This window comes from Drosophila elegans, unplaced genomic scaffold (genome assembly GCF_018152505.1).
Source record: "Drosophila elegans isolate 14027-0461.03 unplaced genomic scaffold, ASM1815250v1 contig_149, whole genome shotgun sequence".
Taxonomy (NCBI): domain Eukaryota; kingdom Metazoa; phylum Arthropoda; class Insecta; order Diptera; family Drosophilidae; genus Drosophila; species Drosophila elegans.
In genome coordinates, this window is record NW_024545513.1 from 5333925 (window position 1) to 5357407 (window position 23483).

The 23483-nt window shown below is 44.7% G+C and overlaps 5 protein-coding genes across 6 annotated transcripts in view; 2 read left to right on the plus strand and 3 right to left on the minus strand.

The window, feature by feature from the left end:
- Positions 1–1358: 1358 nt before the first annotated feature.
- On the minus strand, positions 1359–6063 carry LOC108136336 (transmembrane protein 41 homolog). Its single transcript, XM_017257440.2, has 4 exons — positions 5609–6063; positions 5176–5437; positions 3927–4055; positions 1359–2380 (listed from the first exon to the last, which is right to left on the minus strand). Exons 1-4 carry the CDS (start codon positions 5628–5630, stop codon positions 1870–1872), a joined length of 924 nt encoding a protein of 307 aa, XP_017112929.1. The 5' UTR covers positions 5631–6063; the 3' UTR covers positions 1359–1869.
- A 644-nt stretch (positions 6064–6707) lies between these two features.
- LOC108136168 (coiled-coil domain-containing protein 137) lies at positions 6708–8021 on the minus strand. The gene is made up of 2 exons (XM_017257165.2): positions 7862–8021; positions 6708–7809 (listed from the first exon to the last, which is right to left on the minus strand). The coding sequence occupies exons 1-2, from the start codon at positions 7942–7944 to the stop codon at positions 6897–6899; spliced, it is 996 nt and encodes a 331-aa protein (XP_017112654.1). The 5' UTR covers positions 7945–8021; the 3' UTR covers positions 6708–6896.
- A 687-nt stretch (positions 8022–8708) lies between these two features.
- On the plus strand, positions 8709–10048 carry LOC108136190 (follicle cell protein 3C-1). Its single transcript, XM_017257189.1, has 3 exons — positions 8709–8761; positions 9018–9607; positions 9826–10048. The coding sequence occupies exons 1-3, from the start codon at positions 8758–8760 to the stop codon at positions 10009–10011; spliced, it is 780 nt and encodes a 259-aa protein (XP_017112678.1). The 5' UTR covers positions 8709–8757; the 3' UTR covers positions 10012–10048.
- Positions 10049–10178: 130 nt separating this feature from the next.
- Positions 10179–10894, plus strand: LOC108136212 (UPF0729 protein CG18508). Of its 2 annotated transcripts, none has more exons than XM_017257219.2 (2): positions 10179–10296; positions 10354–10894. In XM_017257219.2, exon 2 carries the CDS (start codon positions 10378–10380, stop codon positions 10669–10671), a length of 294 nt encoding a protein of 97 aa, XP_017112708.1. In that variant the 5' UTR covers positions 10179–10296; positions 10354–10377; the 3' UTR covers positions 10672–10894. The 2 variants fall into 2 exon arrangements, with proteins under 2 accessions (XP_017112708.1, XP_017112709.1); XM_017257220.2 differs by having other exon boundaries at positions 10187–10292.
- Positions 10895–11210: 316 nt separating this feature from the next.
- Positions 11211–23483, minus strand: part of LOC108136210 (neurogenic locus Notch protein) — a 42218-nt gene continuing 29945 nt past the window's right edge. Inside the window, 5 exon segments of the mRNA XM_017257218.2 lie at positions 11211–12898; positions 13377–13838; positions 14468–14783; positions 15298–15647; positions 15650–21517. Of these exon segments, the coding sequence (XP_017112707.2) occupies positions 12552–12898; positions 13377–13838; positions 14468–14783; positions 15298–15647; positions 15650–21517 (7343 nt within the window). The 3' untranslated portion in view covers positions 11211–12551.

Here is a 23483-nt window from a genome sequence, read left to right on the forward strand (position 1 = left end):
AGCCCAATAAAGATGTGCATATTTTTTAGGCAATTACCAAAAGTTGGCGTACGCCTTTGTACTGATGTAACGCATGGCGGGCGAAATTATGATGTCGTTAATACAATTTCTATGCTGGCATGGTCATACAGTACTGCATCGCTGAGTGGAACAAAAAGTGGAGCATTTGAATCTAATCAATAATAAATTAGATTTAGTTATAAATCCTAACCAGGTTCACCTGTTAGTTCAATAGAAAAGAAACAAATTGTCAGCTCAGGATTATCAAGATAATAAATAATATTTAGACTTATTTGGGAGCAATTGTTAACATTATTAATTAATTATTTGGCTGAAACTACGTGATGATTATTTTGTATTATATTTTGTGGCTTTTTGGCAATTTAATTTGTCGTACATTTGGTTTTATTGCTGGATTTGTTTAAAATAAGTATGAAAAACAATACGGATTTTCCCATAACCAATACCCACTGTAGTTTCCGCTACGGCCCATTATGTTTCACTACACGCAACCTAAATCAATTACCAAGAGCAGGACAACAGAAGATAAGAGTCGTGTCGGCCATGATGTGCGTGCCAGTATCGCCCGGCACAATTTCCATGCTTTTTCTAGCACTGTATGTGGGGGACACCTGTAGCACAGTCTGACTGGAGACCTTTCACCAAAAAAAAGAACAATAACCACAAGCTTTCAGACAGTTGGCAACAATTCTCATGGGCCAATAGAAAGTCACTGCCAAAGTGAAAGTGAATTAAAAATATTCTTTGCAAAACGGATCCCCCCAGTTAATCCTTTTAAAAAAGTTTACCCAACTAATTGAGCACACAAATCAAATGGCTGCCAAGCCGCAAGAATAACAACAAAGGCGCCCAAAAATAACAAAAACAAAGGCCCAACAATAAGAAAGGCTAATTAAATATCATAACAAAGAATAAGCGTCAAGGGAAGCAAAAGTTTTGGGGTGAAAAATGTCAGTGGCAAGAGGTTAGAAGGCAGTAGTTCTTCCAACTGAGAATTCAAAATAAGCGCCAAAAGTTTAAAAAGCTTGCACAAAAAGCTATATTTCAAGTGCTTTCATAACACTGAATGCCCGTAGTAAAAACTTTTTTTAAATATGCATTTGAATAAAATCTCAATGTTATATTCTTATTCATATAAAACATATATATTTTTTAAGACAAGCAGTTTTAAATGAAAAAACATTATTTTTAAACATCCATAGCTTTAATAGTACAACTTTGCTTTTAAAAATTCAATAGCATTCTTTTGACTAAAGAAAAATCAAACAATAAAATTAAGCCAAATATTTTGTAATCCTTACTTTTAAATACCACCCAAAATAACACAAGCTTAATAGTTTGTTTTTCTTGAACATTTACTTGCAGACACATACATACTTTATCTTTTTTATTTAAATTACATACGTTGCGTAATATTCAATGGATTTCTGCTAATTTGTTTTACTTATAGGAGAACTTTTCTAGTAAATACTGCAATAGCACTAAACAAAAAATTCACTAACTTAAAAACAATTGATGGAAATATATGATGCAAAAGTTGGTAAGTATACGTTTAGAAAAAAAAACTAATCATATAATAATAGGATAAACACAGATATTTTTGTAGTAGACTTAAACATAGTGGATCTAGACCCGAAGTGGCATTTTTTCGAAATATTCTTTTGGGGCGGGCTTTTCCTTGCTTGGCCGCGTTTTATTACAAAAGCAAAAAACGTAGTTTGTGTGTTTACCTTCTGTATAGTTTGTAGTGTTGTGAATTACAATTAATGATTTTTCGGGTTGTTTTGGTTTCAGTTTGGGGAATAGCATATATATATCGATCTGAGGACGGCACATTCCTTCAGCAGCTTACGCCTCCTTCTTGTGCTTGAACTTGTTCTTGAGGAGGCCGGGCAGCAAGGAGGCGCAGGCACAGACCATCAGTATGCCCATCGAGGTCCAGGAGAAGGCCTCGCTCGAGCTGGTCATCTTTTGGAGCGTCTTGCCCGCCTGGATGGCGATCACCGAGGGCGGTGCCACGCCGCAGAAGGTGCCCAACGCGAAGACGTGCAGCGGCACACCGATCACCGGCGATGCCAGGTTGATGAACCAATTGGGCAGGATCGGCGTCATGCGCAGAAATAGCATATAGTTGAACAGACTGTCCCTGTACTCCTCCACATGCTTCGACCACTCGCTGGTCTTCTTGGGCCAGAAGTGCCGGATCAGGCGACGTCCAACCAGATTGGAAAGTGTGTAGCATAGGGTGGCGCCCAGCGCCGAACAGAAACAGATGAGGAACAGGGCGATCGGGAACTTGTACAGGAATCCGAGTAGAATCGACAGAAACAGCGATCCGGGAATGGCGAATGTTTGCAGGCTATAAATGAATTTCAATTGGGTCAAGGCAACCAGTCGCAGGCGGTTCGATCTGAATAATGGCTGAATTATTTTGTACAGTGGCACCCCACTAAGCGTCAATTCAAAGGAATTGAAAGCTTATATTTCAAAGCTTACATTTTTAATGACATGATTTAAAATATATATAATTTTTTCTATTTTGGTTCATAATTGGGGCTTAACACATTGAAAGCTTTTACTTTTAAGCTTACATTTTTAATTGGTTTAATTTTGGTTTTTACCCATTATGAAACAAAAAAAAAAATTTAGAAATGCAAACCATAAATGACAGCATTTGAACTCAGCCCAAACCTACGTGAGCCCCTGCAAAATCTTTTTTTTTTTTAATAGATTTTAAAATGTAAATCAATTTAATGGGGAATTTTTCTAATAAAATTTATTCCTGGTAAACTAACATGTTTCTAAGTTTTCATTTTCTAGGAACTCCTGTATTTGGGATTAAAGGCAAATCGTACGACTAGTTGGACGCGTGCTCGAACGTCTGTGGGCGGGTATTTATAGACGCCAAGAGTTGACAATGACACCCCCATCGCCACGAAAGATCCCGACAATCCCGCAGAATCGTATCATCTGGCATCGGACCACGTATTCTACAAATGCCCGATAACAATTGCACGGGGGCAATAAAAAACATTCACCCACACACTGGCGCACAGCCATAAAGTTACGTATCTGCTTTTGCTTTTGCTTTTTTGCTTGCTGACTTGGCTGGGGTCTGAAAACGCAATTAAATTCAAAGAGAGCACTAAACACAAATCAAAACACTGACGACAACAAAATTGTGTCCAGCTCAGCTGATTTCTGAGGCGAAAACAGCAACAAACACAAAGAATGCGTCACATGAATGTCCGAAGTCGATTTTTGAGGTAGCTCATGCTCATGTGCAATAGGGTGAACCTGAACAAAAAAAAATATTAAAAACTTGATTCTCGAATTATAAACTTCTGCCTAAATTCAAAACTGGTCCACATTTTCAAAGCGTTTGTGATTCATAACTCATACGCGTCGTTGACCAATATTTTTCTAATCTGAACTAACTTTGACATCACCACAAAATAAAACATTAATATTTCTTGCTAAAGTTCTGTTGAGATTTGTGTATTCACCAGCTAAATTTGTTCGTATATGATAAAAAATTGTGGACATCATACTAAGGTCCACTCTAGAGAGTGCAAGTAGTAAGTGCGTGGAGAAGTGAGAGCGGGAGGGCAATATCAGCTGTTCTGCCGCTTCCTAGAGCCACCTCGCTCGCACTTACGCGTGCTGCCCACGTAATTAATATGCACACTATGCTTTAATGCCCGCCGTTCGGTGATCGTGCATTAATTAAGGCAAGGAAACACACGATCGTTGGACGGACCGTGAATAGTTTTTTGTGCGGGGCCTTCTTTTTTTGGTAATCGGGTCAAGGTCACCGCGCCGGACAATAGAACTCTATTGGGCGCTTATCTAATCGGTCTTAACCGATTTTGTTTACTTGATTTTTGATACTCAAAAAAGGATACAATACGTAGGCGACGACCACGCCGAACATCACTTCGAAGTAGTACATGTCCTTGTAGCGATCAAGGACCTTGGCCAGCATCTTAGCATCTTGGATATCACGCGGAATTTTCAAATGTTGTTTCTCCGACCTGCGGAAATCGGAAGAACAAGAGCGAGACAAGGTGTAAACATGGTGTATATGTATAAGTATATTATATTGGTGGCGTGACTCGATATTTGTGCGTGTATGGGTGTGTGTGTGTGCGCGAATAACCCTCTCGCACGATAGAACTGTAGATTCCGACATTTTCCAGCCAAATCTGGCTAATATATTACTAAATATTTAAAAACTTAAAGTAACTCAACAAGTTTTAACTAAGAGCCAGTTGTTTTGTATAATTAGTTGGTTAAATAATAGTTATCTACTTTAAAACAAACTCTTTCTAAAAGCGTTTAACTATTTATAGCTATTTGTAAATAGTTCTTATCTTTACTCCCTGAAAACGCCCCTTGAATGGAAGCCAACACAATACAAAAGATAAGTGCTTTTATATTGCCGTAAAAGGTATCATTTAGTAACTATTGCAATTGTTTTATAACCACTATATGGCCAAACTGTTAATGACATGCCCAAAAACACACAGACAAAAACAGATAAGAAAACTTTCATAACTCTATTAATTAATGACAAAAAAACGAACCTAGCCAGGGACTTAAAAAAAGATAAGAGTAATCCCCCAGGGATCGTATTCAACCCATTGCTTTTGCTAAAAAAATTTGACAAACAAAAAAGTGAGATTATGCGATGACTTGCTGATTTAATGCAAATCAAAATTCAATGAATTGGGAGAATATATAAAAAGTTTTGAATTTTATACATCTCTGTTATTTCAGTCTGTGACTAAGATGATTTCCGAGAAACAATCTGGTTCCGGTTTGAAAAAGTACAATAAACGGAATGGGAATTTAAATTTCCTAGAAATGTAACATCTTTTTTTTTTGGATGATCAAGACTACACAAAAAGGAAATACAATTTTGAAAATGTATCCAATCGTCTTTGGAAAACAGATCTAGGTATTTTTCTTAACCGCAGATGCATAGATGTGTTCTAGCTTCTTTTAGCGGATCTTTGGCCGTCATCTCTGCTCGCAAATCAAGCGAGACCGCACACACACACACAGATCGTGGCCACTTAACACCTTACAGGTGCACGAATGCGCTGGGGACACATCATCCGTGGCGGATTAACCCCAGATAGACCCACTTACGCGTTGAGCTCGGGGAATATGGCGTACACATAGCACATGGTGGCCAAACTGGCCACAAAGATGCCCGCAACGATGACCAGGGACTTTTTGGTGGCCTTCTTTTCGTCGGCGGACATGGCCTGCTGCTGTTTCTGCGGGGTGGCCTGTTGGGGGTTAAGGTCCTGTTGCTCCAGCGGCGACTGCGGAGCCACCTGATCCGGCGACTGCTCCTGGGGCGCCTTGGTTCTGCCATTGCGCAGCGTAATGCCCTTATCAGACATGTCTGAAAGGGGGAAAAACGAAAAGGTGTCGCTTTAATCACCAACGACTGACTACGGTTTAATCAGCGTTATTTGCTTCGCAGACAGTACACTAACTACGGGTTAATCACCGTTCTTTCGCACCAGCTGATAAGCAAAAACAACAAAAACGCACACCGACGAGAACTACTCACCCACACCAGTGCAGCACGACATTGCGGTTTAAGCGATGTAAACTTTGCTTTAAACTTCTGCAACCGATTTATTTCACGCGTTTACTGGTTTATTATGCGATTGACTCATTTAGCGTCTAAGCAATTTATCAATTGTTATTGTTATGTGTGTGTATTTGCGCGCCAGCCACAAATTGTTGTTTTCCTCTCTATCCGCGTGCCCGTGTGTTTTTATGTATGTGAGTGTGGGTGTGTATGTGTACTCACAAAGAATATAATCAATAAAAAAAAAAAAAAAGAAGTTGGCTAACAATTTGTTGACACAATAGTTTTGTCGATGTCTGCTTATTTCTGTTCGTGTTCTTTAACTGCAAATTTTGGCCGACTTCCGAAACGCGCGCTCTTGTTGAGAGATTAATTTAACTAAATTAACTTAATTTCATAAATTTCCGTCGCTACCAATGTGACCAAAATAACTGCGTTGCTATATGCCAAGAAAAAATTCAGAAAATATACTTTAAATATACCAAAACCATATGTAGCTTGGGCTATAGCATGGCCACACTTAGGAAAGAGGCGCTCCAATTCGTTTATTTAAATATTTAAAATATTCTCTTAGCATTCAAACTAGAGTTGTTTTGTATATTTTTTTCATCAACTTAAGTGAAAATTTTAATATTAAATATTTCAAAAACTCCAAAATTTATTCAACGGGATTTTGGTTTATTTTATTTAAATGATTCAATATTATTATTTCCAATGAAATATTGTTTAAAGGAATTTTAATTATTTAATAAACAATTTAAATATTCTTTTAGCTTTAAGGCAAGTTTTGTTATAAATGTTGTTTGTATATTTTATCCGGATTCTATTTTATTAAATACTTATCAATGGATTTCAAGGATACAGCCAACAAAGAGAGACATTTCCAACGCATTTATTTAAAGGTAATACTTTCTTCTTTTGCTGGGATATAACAAAACATGGCAGTTGTATTCGGTCTCCTCACTTAATTATTCATTTTATCTAGGTAAAACGACTATATCCTTTAGTTGAAACCGCAAAAAAAGTATCTCCATTAATATGTGACCAATGCAATGTCATAAATAAAAGCAAATAATTTGTGTTTTGTTAAAAAATATATTTACTATGAATCTTATCAATTTATCAAACATTGTAAGCCGCAATACAACTGCTCTTGTATTTCAGTAGGTAACAAATGCATTTACATAACCTTAGTGATTAGGTTTAGGGCAAAAAAAAAATCAAGTAGGGGTTTAAGATTTAGTCTATGTTTTGTCAGTTTTTTTCAGGCATCCGCCGACGTCTTGTTCTTGAGCTGACGGTACAGTAGAACCATTTTGCTGCGCTCCGATTCGAGCATAGATCTTGTGGCCAGGGGCAGATCCTTTCGCTTGCCCTTCATCTGCGCCTTGGTGGGCGCCTTAAAGGCGCTCTTGGATTTGGCGTCCACTTTGGTGCGATCCTCCTGCGGCTGTGGTGCCTGGGTTTTGTCAGGATCCAGCATGGATTTCAGCAGGAGATTGGTCTTGCGTCCTGGCCGTGGCACTGTCTCGTTTTTGGCCGCCTTGCGTGGCAGGACTTTGAGGGAGGGCGGGGCATGGACAATCTCGCCGAAGGCCACCACATCGTGTTTGTACTCCATGGGCCCGGCATTCTGCTGCTCCTCGATGTCCACCTCCTGCTGGGCCTCCTTGTAGGCCCGTTTCACCAGCTCCCGACTGGTCCTGGCATCCATGGTCGGTTTTTGTGCGCCCTGCTGGGGCTTCCTGCGTCCGTTGCCCTTGCCCGCCAGGCGGCGTTCCTTTTGCTTCTGCTTGAGCAGCTCGTCAATCTCGTTTTTGGGCCGCTTCTGGATGGTGATTTCGCCGGTCTTGGGGTTCCTTATCACATTCACGCCGTACTTGGCCTCGTATTGGGCCTCCTTAACGGACGCACTGGTGATGCGGTTCACACGACGCAGGTAGTCCTCGTCCGTTTCGTTGGCAAACTGCTTGATGTTCCGCGCGTCCTTCGCGGCGGAGGAGGATGAGGAGGAGCTGCCTGGCGCGGATTTGGGTCTATCCTCGCGGCCAATTTGGCCCAGTTTTGTCCGCTTGCCCGTTTTGGTGGCATCGGCCAGCTGCTTGAACTGCCGGAACTTGAAGGACACCTGCTGCTCGTCCTTTCTCTCGGGTGGATTGTTGGTTACTTTGGAGAGTCTGCAAGTGTGGACATGTGTTATTCGAGTTATTCTACTTAATTTGAACCCACTTCTTTTCCTTCTGCTCCTGCTGCTTGAGGGGATCGCGAATGCCATGGTGCTTGCGCACTGGAATCTTTCGTTTGCGAGCCATTCAGTTTCTTTATTTCTTATTTTTTTGGAAAACAAAATAAACGATTCCACCAAACTCGTGGTCAAATAAAATATACCAATCGCTTGGTATTGCGAAATACCAAATACGCCAACCAAAAATCAACCAACCAAATTAGCAGGGACCTAAACCATTACAAAAAATATACTCTTCCAAAAAGGGCGCCAAATTTAATTTAAACGGTTAAATGTGGCGGTACATTTTCAACTACATATATAGTTGAGATTTTAAAATGATTTAGTTTTCCCACTAAAATAAAACCCTTGATTTGATAATATTTAAGGAATTAAGTGTATTTAAATTTTTAAACCATCTATAGTTTAGTACTCTAAAAATTATAAATATTTTTGAGAGTACCTTTAACTTAACTTTACATATCAAAAGTACTTCTAGTTTTTACCCATTATTTATAATTTGTATAAAGGTTTATCTTCCAAAAAGGCATGTTTGGCGTTTATAACTGATAAATAATAAATAATAATACATTTTTTTATTGTAACAGATTCTGATCTTTTCTTTTCTTAAAAAACCGCCAATGCTATAACTTTCGGAAGTAATCCACTTTTTTTCTATAATTGAATGAATTGCAATTGTTGAGCTAAAATTCTGCTTAATCATTTTTATTCTGCTTTTATTACCTTGACACAGTTTGTCGGTTCTCACAACTTGAACTTCATTGGGGGTCGCTTTAAGCCGAAAAAATGAAGATCTTGAAAAGTGCAAGCCAAGTGAAAAATGGCTTATAAAATGGATGGTGCCACAAGCAGAAGTATTCAGTGAGTCGGAAATTACAAAATGGGTAAGATCTGGTGATTTAAATTTATATAATAAAAATAGCTGGACAACTTAGAATCATCATTTGGTCTTAATTGTAACAAAAGCTTAAAAGTGCGATTTGGAAAAGGAAATCATTAGGGACTTTAAAAACGTTTAATATTTTCCTATTTATAAATATATTTCTGAGATCTAAATATAACAAAATATGTTGAAATTAATTTCGTTATTCTTTAGAATTTCTGGTATATTAAATTTATCTCAATTTACCTTTTTTTTAGCTGCCTTTAAGAATTCCCTGCTGCTTTTGGTCCTTTTGCTGGCCATCCATTTGGAGGCCTCGAAAATAGTGTACAAGAAGCCGCTCTACGGAAATGGTAATACGCTCAAGGAGAAACGTCTGCGGAGTAAGGGCCTCAAACCGGAAACCACCACAATTGGCAGCACTACCGAAGCAGATTGGCTCACTGCCGTGGAGTTTGTGATTGTGACAACGCCCAGAAATGATTTGGAGACCAGTTCGGAATTGAATAATAATAATGCCAGCACCACGGAATCGATTGTCGGAGATGTCGCAACTAAGACGGTAGTAGAAAATTCTACTACATTGGCCGAACCATCCCCAATACCGCTGATGACGACCACCACATCGAGCAGTTTGGCCAGCACAATTCCCTCACCACCGACGCCAGGATCAGCGGTAATACCCCAGCAGGATAATCAGCCAGTTCCTTGCACTTGCGGCGTTTTCCTCTCCTCGCAAATTCCCAATGGCTTGCCGACAAAGCCATTGATCCACCAGGAATTGGATCAAATGTTCCCCTGCAATGCCATCGGTCGCAAACAGTGTCAAACTAAGTGTCTGGAGGCGGTGAGTACTGTACAGTAAACACAATGTAAAAGAATTGAAACATTTAACTGGATATCAAAATGGGATACGTGGGATCATGATATATTTATTTTTAAAATTTCTCTATCAAAATATGTAACTGATAAAAATTTTTCTAATCGTAATTCATGATCATGTTGTAATATAATTTTTTCCGATACTCAATTAACACTTAACATAAACTTACCTATCAATTTTAGATCGTTCAACATCTGCCGAATTCCGCAAATATTGTTTGCTCCACATTGGGTCACGATTGTCACAAGGAACGTGCCTATTTGTTCATCAAAAACTGTCACAACCAATGGGTTAATACCAATCTGCAGGCGGGCAGGGAATACTGTTGTCGCGGAGGAAACCCCTACCGGTGTCCTTTATTGGGTTAAAACTGTGGAAATTCAATAAATGATTGATACAAAAATATATTAAAAAATATGTTTTATTTGGCTAAAATATTAAATATTTATGTTAAACAGTCTAAGCAATCTACGACTGTTAGGATTCGGTCTTCACTAGCATTTAGTATATTTGGAATATAAGAGTTTATTTGTACTTCATTTAAGGTATAAATCTTAAATATAACCTGGTCACACTATGCACCAAAAATTAATTAAGACTTAAAAAATAAAAGGAAAACAAAGCCCCCCTTTGGAAGATAACTCCCCCAGCAAGTAAGTAAGATATAAGACTAGAAAGTCTATTAATCCAGTAATACCACAAACTACCAGGTTTTCCCACAAACCAAAAGAACAATGGTGTGCGTACCCTGTTTTATCATTCCACTGCTGCTCTATATTTGGCACAAATTCGTTCAACCGATTTTGCTGCGCTACTGGAATCCCTGGCAGAAAAAGGATGCCGAGGGCAATGTGATCAAGAAGGGTCCCGAATTCCCCTTCGAGTGCAAGGGCGGCGTATGCCCCTTCGTTCCGGGGGCCAAGAAATCCCCCGCTGACGGTGATGAAAATTCCAAGGATTCCGAAAATCCTCACACAACGAGTACAACAACGTTACCGGAAACGGAAGAAACTAAAAAGGAAATCTAGTCGACATTTTCCAAAAACTATATTCTAATCTGTAGTCCTTTTTTTTTTGTTTGCTTGTCTGTAAGATAAGAAAAACGCACACTCCACACAACTAAAATGTAACGTCATCATGCGATGTGCGGTGGGCGGCGGTCGGTTAGGGGGTGTGGCCTTAAGGGAGCAACAAGATCCCTTGACAACAAATTAACTTAAATTAAATGTACACCTTTGACCACACGAAAAAGCTGATTTTTTTCTATGGTTTGGTTGTGGGGGTTAAAGGTTAATTTTACCAAGTTCCATTAGTCACAATTAAAGAAAAAATATTAAAAAAATATTATTTCAAGATATCAAATTAAAGATGAAGAATTTGCAAAAAAATATTAACAGTACATTAATGCTGAAGAATTCGCGGTAGGTATGCATATAAACATAGACACTTTCTGTCTGAAGTTGCGGTCAATTTTTTTACAAAATTGTTCATATTTTTTTCCTTTATGAATTGTAAATTTAACTCACAAGGGTTTTTCGCTCCCCCACAAAATAATTAAAACACGTCGTTTTTAAAATAATTATTTAATATTTATTATTTATGTCAAAAAGGTTGCATTTACGTTTTGCTGTCTTGCTGTTTAAGTTAGGAAAACAAATAATTTTACAATTTACACATTAAAAACTTACACAAAATATAGACGATAGACGAAAGCATTACAGTTCAAATTAAAAATAGGGCAATTCGAACAAAAAAATCGTATTTGTGGTCATCTAGTGTCTTTTTCTGCTGTATATTTTTTGAAAATATCTAATAATCAACTAAGCTTATAAGGGGGGCCTTATATATATAGAAAACTTGGCTGGTTACTGTCTTTTTTCTTGTTTTTTTTGTTCGTTTTTGTTTTTGTTTTTTTTTTTTTTATGTATTAGCATTATACGTTCTCGTTGGTGATTTTTTGTATAACTTTTGCAATTCCTTTTGTTTTGTCATCTTAAATCAAACAGTTATGAGAATCTTTTTACAGTTTAGCTTAGTCAATATGTAATAATACATAATAGTCGTAATAATAATAATAAAAAAAAAAGTTGGTGTAAAAAAAAAGGTTTTGATGCGGTGTACGTCTAACAATTTTGTTTATATAAGCACTTCAGTTTCGAAACCTACAAAACTACGAAATATATATATTTATATAGCTGTGGGCCATAATTAAATGTAGAATTCGATAAAAACTTAGCCTAGACTTAGGGCCTAGTGATATAATGGTCGCTTACAACTACAAATGTCCCACCAACGTTTAATCGATCAATCAGAATTTGCGCTAAGTTTAGTTTCTCCTCTCTCTCTCTCTCTGGTTATTATTTTATGTTTTTATTATTATTTTTTTTTCGTTTACTGGAAGCTACGATGACGTTACGACAATAAGATAAGATGCGCCACAAAACGAGCTCTTAACTGGTATATCTATGAGTAGATACCTCTATATATATAGTATATATTTATATATATATATATATATATATATATATATATATATATATATGCGATCGGCACGCACTGTACAACAAGCATTAAAATAATTTAAGTTCCTACAATTTATGACGCTTCTTCCGCTAGAATTGCGCATTTCGATCTAAAATCTAAAACTTATAGACACACACATACTCAAATAAAAAAAAAAAAAAGTCGCGTGAAAAATACATATTCGTAGAGATTAGAGAATTACATTTATATAGCATATTTTAGATAGAACGTAGCCGCGGACTCTTTAAGAGTCCCTCTGCTGTCATCCTTGGCAATCGACTTTGCTTTCGATTTCAATCCCATCCACATCCACATCCACATCCAGATCTAGATCCATATCCGTATCCATATCCATATCCGTCTTGTCCAGCTGTCCAGCTTATGGTCAAATGTAGATGGCCTCGGATCCCTTGTTGGCCTGATGGCCACCGGAAATGTAGAGATTATTGGCCGCCGGCGACTGGACGCCCTCGCTCCAATCAGAGTTGGATCGCGGCGAGGAGGAGGACCAGTGGCCGGGCGACTCCGGCGAGGGCGTCGGGTAGCTGTCCAGCGTCTGGACCAGGTGCTGCGGCGTATGGCCGCCGGAATGCTGGCTCGGGGGCGTTAGGTACTGGTAGAAGGCCTGTTGGTTGTGCTGCGACGACGGCGACAGCATGTTGGTCGATGGCGACGAGCCGGACATCGAACTTTGTATCGAGGGCGGATTCATTTGACCCGAGTGAAATGAGTCTGCAAAGTGGAGCACACAAAATTGATTAGTTTCTTTGTTGTTTGAAAGGCATTGCAGCCCAAAAGTCTTATGTTTTCAACCTTAAACCTAATACAAAAAAATTAAAATTAAAAAAATACGTTTTTTTCCCTTTCAGCTAGCCACATTAAGCAAAATAATACAATATTTTAATTATTTTAAACTGAGGATGCAATATTTTATACCCTTATAACAAAACCCATTCCTAATTTTTTACTGCCAAGATGAATAAATCAAAAATAAATCAAAAAATTTCTATAAATAATAATAAATAATTTTGAAAGTAGAAACAAATAAGAAAGTTGGCAAATTGCACACTGAAAATGGACCTGCCATGAAAATCCGTGACGATTAAAATCTTAAAACCAAAATTTATACAAGAAATAGTGTTGATCTAAGCATGTTTAGGCTATGGTTCGTCCAAAATCGGACATTGCGTTAGTTTGTGAGTGAACCTACCCGGAGATCCACAAAATCCATTCAGGTCCAAGCCCGCTGAACCGAACTCCAGTCCTCCGAGTTGCTGTTGCTGCTGCTGATGTTGCTGCTGCTGTTGCTGCTGTTGCTGATGCTGCTGCTGCTGCTGTTGCTGCTGTTGCTGCTGCTGTTGCTGCTGCTGTTGCTGGGGGGACATCGTCTGCATTATTGCACTACTCTTCGAGGATTGCGGCGGGGCGAGCATGATGCCCATGTCGCTGCCCGTTGGCGAGATGATGCCCAAGCTCACCGGTGAGTTTTGGGGCCCCAGGCCGCCGCCTCCTCCTCCGCCGCCTCCGACCACGCCCCCACCGTTGGCCCCGCCCAGCAGGCTGTTGAGATTGCTGCCACCGAACTGCTTCTGCTGGGTGGCATGCCTCATCGCCTGGATGTGGGTGGGCGAGGTGGGCAGACTGGGTCGCGACTTGGCCGGCGATGGTGAACCTGGAACGGAAGAAACGAGATCGATTAGTAAGCACACCATATGGTCATCATTACACATAAAATATGGATAGGAGGATCTCATACAAAACATGTTTAAAATCATAAAATATCATTGCTTTACCAACAAACCAAAAGGGTAATACCTACTATCAAATAGAATTGATAATCACTTTAAATCAATAGTTTAATCTCATATAACTTTTATTTTAAAGACGTAAAATATCATTGCTTTGACATCTAATTAAATATTGTTAATGCCAATTAAATAACTAAATAATTATTAAATAAGTTTATAAATTAATTAGTTTGTATTACCAAAAAGATTTTTTTTTTAATCTCACATAAAATCACACTCATATTTATTTATAAACATAGTGATAATGAAAGCTCTAATAAAATGATATGTTATAGTTTATACATTTTTGCTAACTAGTTATATTTTTATCAAGTTTAATAAAACTCAAAATCAAATTACATTCATGATTATTAAAAATCGAAGTGAAAATGAAAACTCAAATTGGGTGTTGAGCAATAAAAGTTTTAGTTAGTTTAATTAATTCATTAAATTATGTAGATTATTGTAATGTATTGTATTTAGTATGAGTAAGAGAACTCGAGTCGAAACTTACCCAAATAGGCGTGGGGCGAAAGCGCCAGGCTGCTTTGCACCGAGTGCGGCGGCGACTGGTTCGAGTACGGCGGACTCAGTCCCTGCTCGTGGCTATTTCCGTTTCCGTTTCCGGTACCGGTCAGTCCGCCCAGGCCGCACAGTCCGCCGGGCAGGACGCCGGCGACGACTCCGTTCCGCTGGCCATTGCCATTCATCCCGAGTCCTTGGCCATTGAGCGGCTCCTGCTGAAAGGGCGAGCCCATCGAGTAGCCATAGTTGTCCAGCTTGATCATGTCCAGACCGTTGCCCTGCAGCGATTGCAGTGATTGCGCATTCTGGGAACAAATAGCGGAGAAATTATTAGCATCTTACAAACTGTTTTTAATGCAATCAAATAATAATAATAAAAAGTGTTTTTTAATTGCACAACTAATGTACATAAAAAACTTCTCTTCATGATTTATGTATCATGAACCAAAATCACTTTTAAATTAATGCTACTTAGAGAGATGCTTAAGAATTCTTCTTAATCTTTGCTTTATACTTTAAGAAATGTAAGTACGAGTAGGGCTTAAGAATTCGCAATTGGATTTAAAAAAAAGAAAATATTAAAAGCAAAAAATGTGTTTATTGACTGGAAAAATGTAGTAATTAGTAGTGATGCTTAAGAATTCACGTTGTTAGAACAAGTGATGCTTAAGAATTCGCGTTTTTTTTTACACTTTCTGCTATGACAATTTCTGGCAATGTGATGCTTGTCTTTTACTTTAAACAGTGCTTTCCATAATTCGCACTTTTTAATCTTCTTCAGTCGCACAAGTGATGCTTAAGAATTCGCGTTGAACTCACCTTGATGCAATCCTCATAGCTCGGCGGCTGTTTGGCGCCCGTGTTCGGATTGCCGTTCGCCAGCGGTGCGGCCATCGCGTTCGAGTACATGGAGCTGGTGTCGTACGGACTGGGCATGTTGCCGCCCATGCCGCCCACGCCCACTGGCGATCCCTCCAGTTCGTGTGACATGGCCGCCACGGCAGCCGCTTGTGCCGCCTGTGCCGCCGCCGCTGCCGCCTGTGCCGCCGCCGCCTGTTGGGCAACAGCCGCCGCCGCCGCCGCTGACGGCACTCCCTGCTGCACCAGCTGGCCGGGATTGAGGCCATTCAGGGTGGCGGCCTTTTTTGAGGCCGCACTCGTCTTTTTGAACTGGCCTTGCGCCGCAGACTGCCCGTGGCATCCAAGCCATTGTCCGGACTGCCCTCGATCAGTTTGGCCTTCTTGGCCGCCTTCTGCTTGGCCGCTTGGCTGCTCTGCTTGCCGTTGGCAGAGCCGCCATTGTTGTTGTTGTTGTTGTTGCCACCGCCGCCGCCATTGCCAGCGGAAATGACCGTCGGCTGGGTGATCAACTGCGGCTGCTGCTGCTGGCCCTGCGGCGGCGAACCGATCATCGCCTGCGGCGTCATGCTGAGCATTTGCGGTGACCGCGGCACATGCTCGTCCAGCAGCCGCACAATGTCATGATGCAGCCGCTCGCTGGCCACGTCGCGCGGCAATCGATCCATGTGATCGGTGATCTCGCGATTGGCAAAGTTGTCCAGCAGCGCCTTGCAGGCCTCGTAGCTACCCTCGCGGGCGGCCAGGAACAGCGGCGTCTCGTCCTTGTCGTCCTGGGCATCCCGATTGGCATGGTGCATGAGCAGTATGTTCACCGCCTCCGTGTTGTTCACCGCCGCCGCCCAATGCAGCGCCGTCTTGCCCGAGTTGTCGGCCGCATTGATGTCCGCATCGGCGGTGATCAGATCCTCCACCATGCCCTCGATGGCCAGCCGGGCGGCCAGTATCAGCGGTGTGGTGCCGTCGTGCATCCTGGCATTCAGATTGGTGGCCCTGTTGCGCAGCAGGATCTGAAAGACGCCCATGGCATCGGCCGCCACGGCCGCATGCAGCGGCGTCCGGCCCGTGTTGTCCTGGCAATTGGCATCCGCTCCGGCGTCCAGCAGCCGCTTGGCCGCATCCGCCCGCGCATAGCGGGCTGCCAGATGCAGCGATGTCTCGCCCGTCTTGTCCATGGTGGCATTCAGCTCGGCCCCCTGGGCCAGCAGATCGGATATGACCTGGGCGGTGCTGTCCTCGTTGTTCTCGATATCCTCGCCGGTGTCCAGGCCGCCGCCGCGTACCGCCGCAATCATGAGCGGCGTCAGGCCGCAGGGACCGCGTGCATCCACATCGTGCTCGCCGCCATCCTGATGGGCGGGCGGCGTCATGATGGCCCTCACATCGGCCACATCGAGGTGGGCCTTCGACCACACCCGCTGGTCGGCCTCCTCGTACTCACTGACCATGGTGTGATCGCTGGCATAGCCACCGTTGTTGCCCAGGCCACCGACGCCGGAGCCGGGATCGCAGCGCTGCCGCTTGGGCAGCTGCATGTCGCTCTCATCGTCCGACCAGTGCGCTCCCGCCGGACCCACTCCCTGGGCCTGCAGGGCCACCTGTTTGTTGAGGTTCCGCATCTCCTGGCCGTGCGGATCTCGACGCCGGCGCGACATCACGGCTCCCGGCGCTGGGAATCCCTCGGGGAACCAGGTGACGCCATGCGCCCGCTTGCGCTGCGTACTCAGGACCATGCCCAGGAAGGCCAGCACTATGATGACCAGGATGATGCCCGTTATCACGTACTTCACATTGGCCGGCGGCTCGCCGTTGTCCTCGTCGCCGGGATTCTTGATGCCGCGCACACTGTGGATCTGGAAGTCGTTGCGCAGCTGATGCTTGGCCGCCGTGGCGGCCAGGAATTCGGCTGCCTCGGCGGCATGGGTGAAGCATTCGGTGCACTTGCGATTGTCGATCTCCAGGTAGACCTGAATGCCGGTCTGGAAGACCTGTTGCGTGTACAGTATCTTGTTCTTGCGCGCAAAGTCCGAGTCCTCGATCTCGGGCACACGCACATTGTCCTTCCAGCTGATGATGTAGTCCCGGCCCAGGGAGTCCTTCTTCAGGCGCACCGTCGTGCGCAGCATGTGGCTCATGTTGCGCAGGAACTGGGCCTGCACCTCGCGGAACGCCTCCACGTTCATCAGCATCACCACGGACATGGCGCCCTCGGCGAGCACCGGACTCTGGGTCTTGTTCTCGCAGTCAAGGCCGTCCCAACTGCACTCGGCATTGTTGCAGCCGTAGTCGCAGAAGCCGTCGCCGTAGTGCTTCTGGCAGTAGGCGTCGTACAGGCTGTTGCAGCTCTTCAGCTTCCGCTCGCAGTCGTGGCCGTCGAAGTGGCAGGCGGCGTTGTTGCACTCCTCGTTGCACTTGCCGTTCTTGAACTTGTTCCAGCACTCGTTGGCCGAGCAGTTGGCCCACGGATTGATGCCCAGCGAGCAGTCGTTGCCATCGAAGTTGCACGCATACGTGTTGCAGTCGGAGTCGCACACTCCGTTCGCCTGCTTCTCGCCGCATCCCCGCTTGTCGCACATCGCCCGCTGTTGCTCCAGATCGATGGCATAGCGCTCCTGGCCGCCGGAGCCACCGGAGCCGCCGGAGCCACCGTTCCAGCCCGGATAGCTGGCGTCGTAGATGTCGCACCGCTTGCCGTTCCACTTGCTGGGACAGAGGCAATCGAAGTCGCCCAGCAGATTGTCGCAGGCGGCGCCCTGGGCGCACGGATTCGGTGAGCACTCGTCCAGGGTGTCGATCTCGCAGTGCTCGCCCGCCGTGCCCCTGGGGCACTCGCAGCGGTAGCCGAAGCCCTCGTCGGCCACCACACAGTTGCCGACGACGCAGGGATTGGAGTCGCAGTCCTGGCCACTCAGCTCGCAGTTCTTGCCGTAGAAGCCGTTGTTGCAGATGCAGTGGTGTCCGCTCTGCCGGATGTTGCAGTTGCCGCCATTCTGGCAGGGACTCTGGGCACAGAAGTCCACCTTGTGCTCGCAGTGGCGGCCCATGTGTCCGGGCCTGCAGTTGCAATGGTAGTTGTTCACCAGCTGCACGCAGTCCAAGGTGCCCGCATTGGAGCACGGATTGCTGAGGCACTCATTGATGTCACCCTCGCAGCGGGCGCCCACGAAACCGGGCTGGCAGACGCACTCGAAGCCGCCGACGCGATCAATGCAACTGCCATTGTTGTGGCACGCTCCCGGCTTGCAGTCGTCCTTGTTGATCTCACAGATGATGCCCACCGTGCCGGGCGGACAGCTGCAGCTGAAGTTCATCACGCGGTCGTGGCACGTGCCGCCATTCTGGCACGGATTCGGCGCACAGTCGTCGATGTTCAGCTCGCAGTTCTGCCCCTGGAATCCCTGCCGACAGCTGCACTCGTACGCCCCGATCAGGTCGCGGCAGGTGCCTCCATTCTGGCACGGCTGCGACTGGCACTCGTCGATCTCCTTCTGGCAGTAGCTGCCCGCATATCCCTGCGAGCAGTAGCACACATGGCTGTTGCCGTAGTCCTTGCACGTCCCGTTGTTGCACAGCTGGCGCAGACTCAAGCCCTTCCTGTCGGCCGCATCCTGGCAGGAGATGGTCTGCACATCGCACAGTTTGCCTGTCCATCCGGCGGAGCACTTGCAGCTGAACTGGTGCTTCATCTGGCTGCAAGTGGCTCCGTTCTCGCACGGCGACTGGGCACACCAGTCCACGTACTCGGAGCACTGCTTGCCCGTGAAGCCGCTGGGACAGTGGCAGGTGTACTCGTCCCGCTGCTCGTGGCAGGTGGCCCCGTTCAGGCAGGGATTCGAGTCGCACTTGTTCAGCTTGTACTGGCAGTTGGCCCCCGAGAAGCCGGCCAGGCAGCTGCAGTTGTAGCCGTTGATGCCATCGATGCAACTGCCGCCGTTCAGACACGAGCTCTCCGTGCAGTCCTCGTCGTTCGTCTGGCAATTGATGCCGCTGAAGCCCAGCGGGCAGGTGCAGGTGTAGCTGTTCACATACTGGCTGCACGTCGCCCCATTCTGGCAGGGCTGGCTCAAACACTCGTTGATGTCCGTCTCGCAGTGCTTGCCATCGAAGCCGTCCACGCACAGGCAGCTGTAGTCCCCGATCCCGTCCAGGCAGGTGCCCCCGTTCTGGCACGGGAACGAGGCGCAGTCGTCCGTGTTGATGGCACAGTCGCGTCCCTCGTAGCCCTTGGTGCACAGGCACCTGTACGAGCCGGGCACATTCAGGCAGCTGGCCCCGTTGCGGCACGGCGAACTGAGGGAGCACTCGTCGATGTCCTCGTCGCAGTAGCGACCCGTGTAGCCCAGCTTGCAGGTGCAGGAGAAGTCCAGGAAGTTGGAGCTGGGCGTGCACTTGGCCTCGTTCTTGCAGCGATTGCTGGCACAGGGATCCATCTTGCTCTCGCAGTCGCGGCCCGTGAAGGGCACCTTGCAGACGCACTTGTAGCCGTTGACCTTGTCGATGCAGGTGCCGCCATTGCCGCACGGATTGCTCACACAGTCGTCGATGTTCGTCTCGCACTTGTGGCCCGTGTAGCCGGGCATGCACTGGCAGCTGAAGGCGTTCAGCTTGTCGTAGCAGGTGCCGCCGTGCTGGCACGGATTGCTGCTGCACTCGTCGATGTCCTGGTCGCACCGCTTGCCCGTGTAGCCGGGCGGGCAGTGGCAGATGAACTCGTTGATGCCGTCCTCGCAGCGTCCGTCGTTGAGGCACGGATTCGAGGCGCACTCGTCCACATCGCTGAGGCAGTGGGCATCGTAGAAGCCGCGCGGACACTCGCACTTGTAGCCATTGACCTGGTCGATGCAGACGCCGTTGTTGGCACACGGACTGCTGATGCACTCGTCCACATTCTTCTCACAGTGCTGGCCGGTGAAGCCGGGCACGCACTGGCACTTGTAGGAGTTGATGCCGTCGATGCAGGTGGCCCCGTTGTTGCACGGATTGCTGTGGCACTCGTTCACGTTCACCTCGCAGTTCTTGCCACTGGTGCCGGCCTGGCACTGGCAGTAGTAGCTGCCCACCCGGTCCTGGCAGTGGCCATCGAACTGGCAGGGATTCGATTCGCACTCGTTGATCTGCTTCTGGCAGATGTAGCCCGTGTAGCCGGGATCGCACAAACACTTGAAGCTGTTCACGTCGTCGATGCACTTGCCCCGGTGGCAGGGATTCGAGTCGCAGTCGTTGATGTTGATCTCGCAGCTGGTGCCCGTGTAGCCCGGCGGACACTCGCAGCTGTAGCCGGCTATGGAGTCGTGGCAGATGCCCCTATTCCGGCACGGCTGGCTCTGGCAGTCATCGATGTTGATCTGGCAGCGGGCGCCGGTGAAGCCCAGCGCACAGCTGCACTTGAACCCGTTGATCTTGTCGTGGCAGGTGCCGTCGTTGAGGCACGGATTCGATTGGCACTCGTCGATGTCGATCTCGCACTGGGTGCCGGTGAAGCCGGGCATGCAGACGCAACGGAAGGTGCCCGGATCGTCCAGGCAGCTGCCCTCGTTCTGGCAGGGATGCGACTCGCACTCGTTGATGTTCGTCTCGCAGCGCGGACCGGTGAATCCCTGCGAGCAATTGCAGCGGTAGCTCCCCGGGGTGTTCACACAGATGCCGTTGTGCTCGCACGGCGACCCTTGATCGCACTCGTCGATGTCCTCGGAGCAGTCGACGCCCTTGTAGCCGGTGGCACAGGAGCAGGCGTAGGAGCCGTTGATGGGACTGGTGTCGCAGATGGCGTCCGCATGGCAGGGATTCGAGGTGCAGGCGTCGTCCAGGTGGCACAGCAGCCCCGTCTTGCCCTTGGTGCACTGGCAGTAGAAGCTGCCAACGCCGTCGATGCAGGTGGCTCCGTAGAAGCAGGCCGCCTGCTTGCAGTCGTCCGTGTTGTTGCTGCAATCCAATCCCGCCCAGCCGTTCACGCAGATGCAGCTGTACGAGCCGTGGGTGTTCGTGCAGGTGGCTCCATTCTGGCACACCGGATGGTCCCGCTGCGCACACTCGTCCACGTCGTCCTGGCAAAACTTGCCCGTGAAGTTCGGCGGACAGCGGCAACTGTACTCCGAGATGCCATCGATGCAGGTCCCTCCGTTCTGGCAGAGATGCCCCAGGCACTCGTCGAAGTTCTGCTCGCAGTTCTTGCCCTCGAAACCTGCAACATGCAGACAAATACATCATGAGCAAGGAGTAAGAAAATCCACAACTAAACACTAACATTTTCTAAACTTAATTCTTAATTCTTAATTCTTAATGTAGTATAGGAAAATAGGACCACGTTCGATTAGCACCCCATTAAAAGACAGAAGAAAGATTTAATATTAAAATACAACCCTGGAGTTCATAGTAAAAATAAAAATATAACATAAGCCATATCATAAGTAAATGGCAAAACCAATTGTAATTTAAATTTGAGTATTAAAAGTAGTATTTATAGTATTGATCGATTAGTACCCTTAAGGGACACAAGAAATTATAATATAAGATTATAATTTGAATTTGTATTCGTGAAGTTCGTAGTAATATTAGATAATTTTAAAAAATATCAAACACTTAAATATAATCATATAATCTAAAATCATTAAGTTTCTTCGGATGATTATGAAATATTCGATATCTAGTATCATAATGGTAAAATATTATTAAAACTAAAATATAATGAACATTATATTAAAAAAGTTTTTGGGTTGGTCTTTTGACAAAAGGTCTAAATTGCCACTACATACATAATCCTATAATTGTAGGATATAGAATAAATTCGTTTTAATTATATTTGAAAAAAAAATAGCATTTTACAAATATTTCTTTTGCGTTTGTAATTTCAAGTTGCATTTGATTTCAGTGTTATATTTAAAAACTTCTGAATTTAAAAAAGTTTTTCTTAACAAAAAAGTGTTTATGAAGAACCTAAAAGTGCATCTGTCCTATTTTCTACCATCTCCCTCACACCCACTGAATGCAATGAAGTGCATAAAAACCGATTTATGGCAAACAACGTAAAAAATGCTTCAATAATAAACGTTTACAGCAACAACAAAAAGTGGTTGAGAAACAGCAATAACAAGAGGGGGAAGAGCGAAGGAGACATGCAAAAGGAAAACGACGCTTAAAATTGTAGATTTGCAGCTGTGCAGCACATGTTTTTAAGAGCGCGAAAGAGAAAACGAAAGAGCCATATTCAAAAAGAGAACATTTCTCTTCCCCCTTTTTTTTTGTTTTTCAATTTTTTCATTTTTACTTTGCGCCTGCGCTTCGAAATTTATGCATCTGCGCATGTGTGTTGCTCCTTTGGCTACTTCCTCGCCAAATATAGGTACTTTTAGAGGCAGAATTTGTTTGGCTTAGCTTACTTTTAGCGTGTTTGAAGCATTTCTAAGCAGACAGCTGGCAACACTGCTGCGCATGCGAAGCGAATGGGCAAACAAAGTGTAACGTGAAAACAGACAAGGCAAGGCAAAAAGCGCGCAGACGCAAACACACAGTCATTTACAAACAAACAACACACGCGCACAGCAGAGACCAAAACAAAAGAAACTGGTGTTGAAAAGGGCTTTTTGCAATTTATTAACCATATTTCAAATTCTTTTAATTTGTCTGTAAATTGTAGAACTGAATATTTAAAAATGTGCTCGCTAATTAATTATTATAATTAAAATATATTACCATATTGAATTATTTATGCAACACTTTTTTCTTTTTTTATATTTAATAGAAAATCATTTCACGTAATGTTCTTCTGTTTTGATAAAATTGGTCGAATTGTTAAATTTGTGTCCTATTTTTGTGGCCGCTATTGTGTCAGCATACATGTGGCACTCACACACACAGCCAGCAACAACATGTCTTTCGTTGTTCTTTCCCACGGTCTCATATCTTTTGCCCCAAGCCTCTGCCGCGGTCGACGTCAACTTCGCTGCCGCGGTCAACTATTTCGAATGCGCGCCAAGCCATCTTGCCTCTCTTTCGCACTGCCACGCCACTTATTATGCTATCTCTTTCGCACAACAATGGAAAAATGCCGTTTATGCTTAATTTTTTTTTTCGCTCTCTTCTCGCGCTCTTTTTCTCTCTCGATCGCGTTTTTGGACCTCGTTCATTGCGCTTTATTTTTCTTAGTGTGT

Coding starts and splice junctions, on each gene's coding strand:
- LOC108136212 (XM_017257219.2), top strand. CDS start 10,378: ATGGTGTGCGTACCCTGTTTTATCATTCCACTGCTGCTCTATATTTGG.
- LOC108136190 (XM_017257189.1), top strand. Junction 9,608..9,825: donor AAACTAAGTGTCTGGAGGCG/GTGAGTACTGTA, acceptor TATCAATTTTAG/ATCGTTCAACATCTGCCGAA.
- LOC108136168 (XM_017257165.2), bottom strand. CDS start 7,944: ATGGCTCGCAAACGAAAGATTCCAGTGCGCAAGCACCATGGCATTCGC. Junction 7,810..7,861: donor CAGGAGCAGAAGGAAAAGAA/GTGGGTTCAAAT, acceptor CCACACTTGCAG/ACTCTCCAAAGTAACCAACA.
- LOC108136336 (XM_017257440.2), bottom strand. CDS start 5,630: ATGTCGTGCTGCACTGGTGTGG. Junction 5,438..5,608: donor GTCGTGCTGCACTGGTGTGG/GTGAGTAGTTCT, acceptor TCCCCCTTTCAG/ACATGTCTGATAAGGGCATT. Junction 2,381..3,926: donor GTGGTCGTCGCCTACGTATT/GTATCCTTTTTT, acceptor ATTCATTTATAG/CCTGCAAACATTCGCCATTC.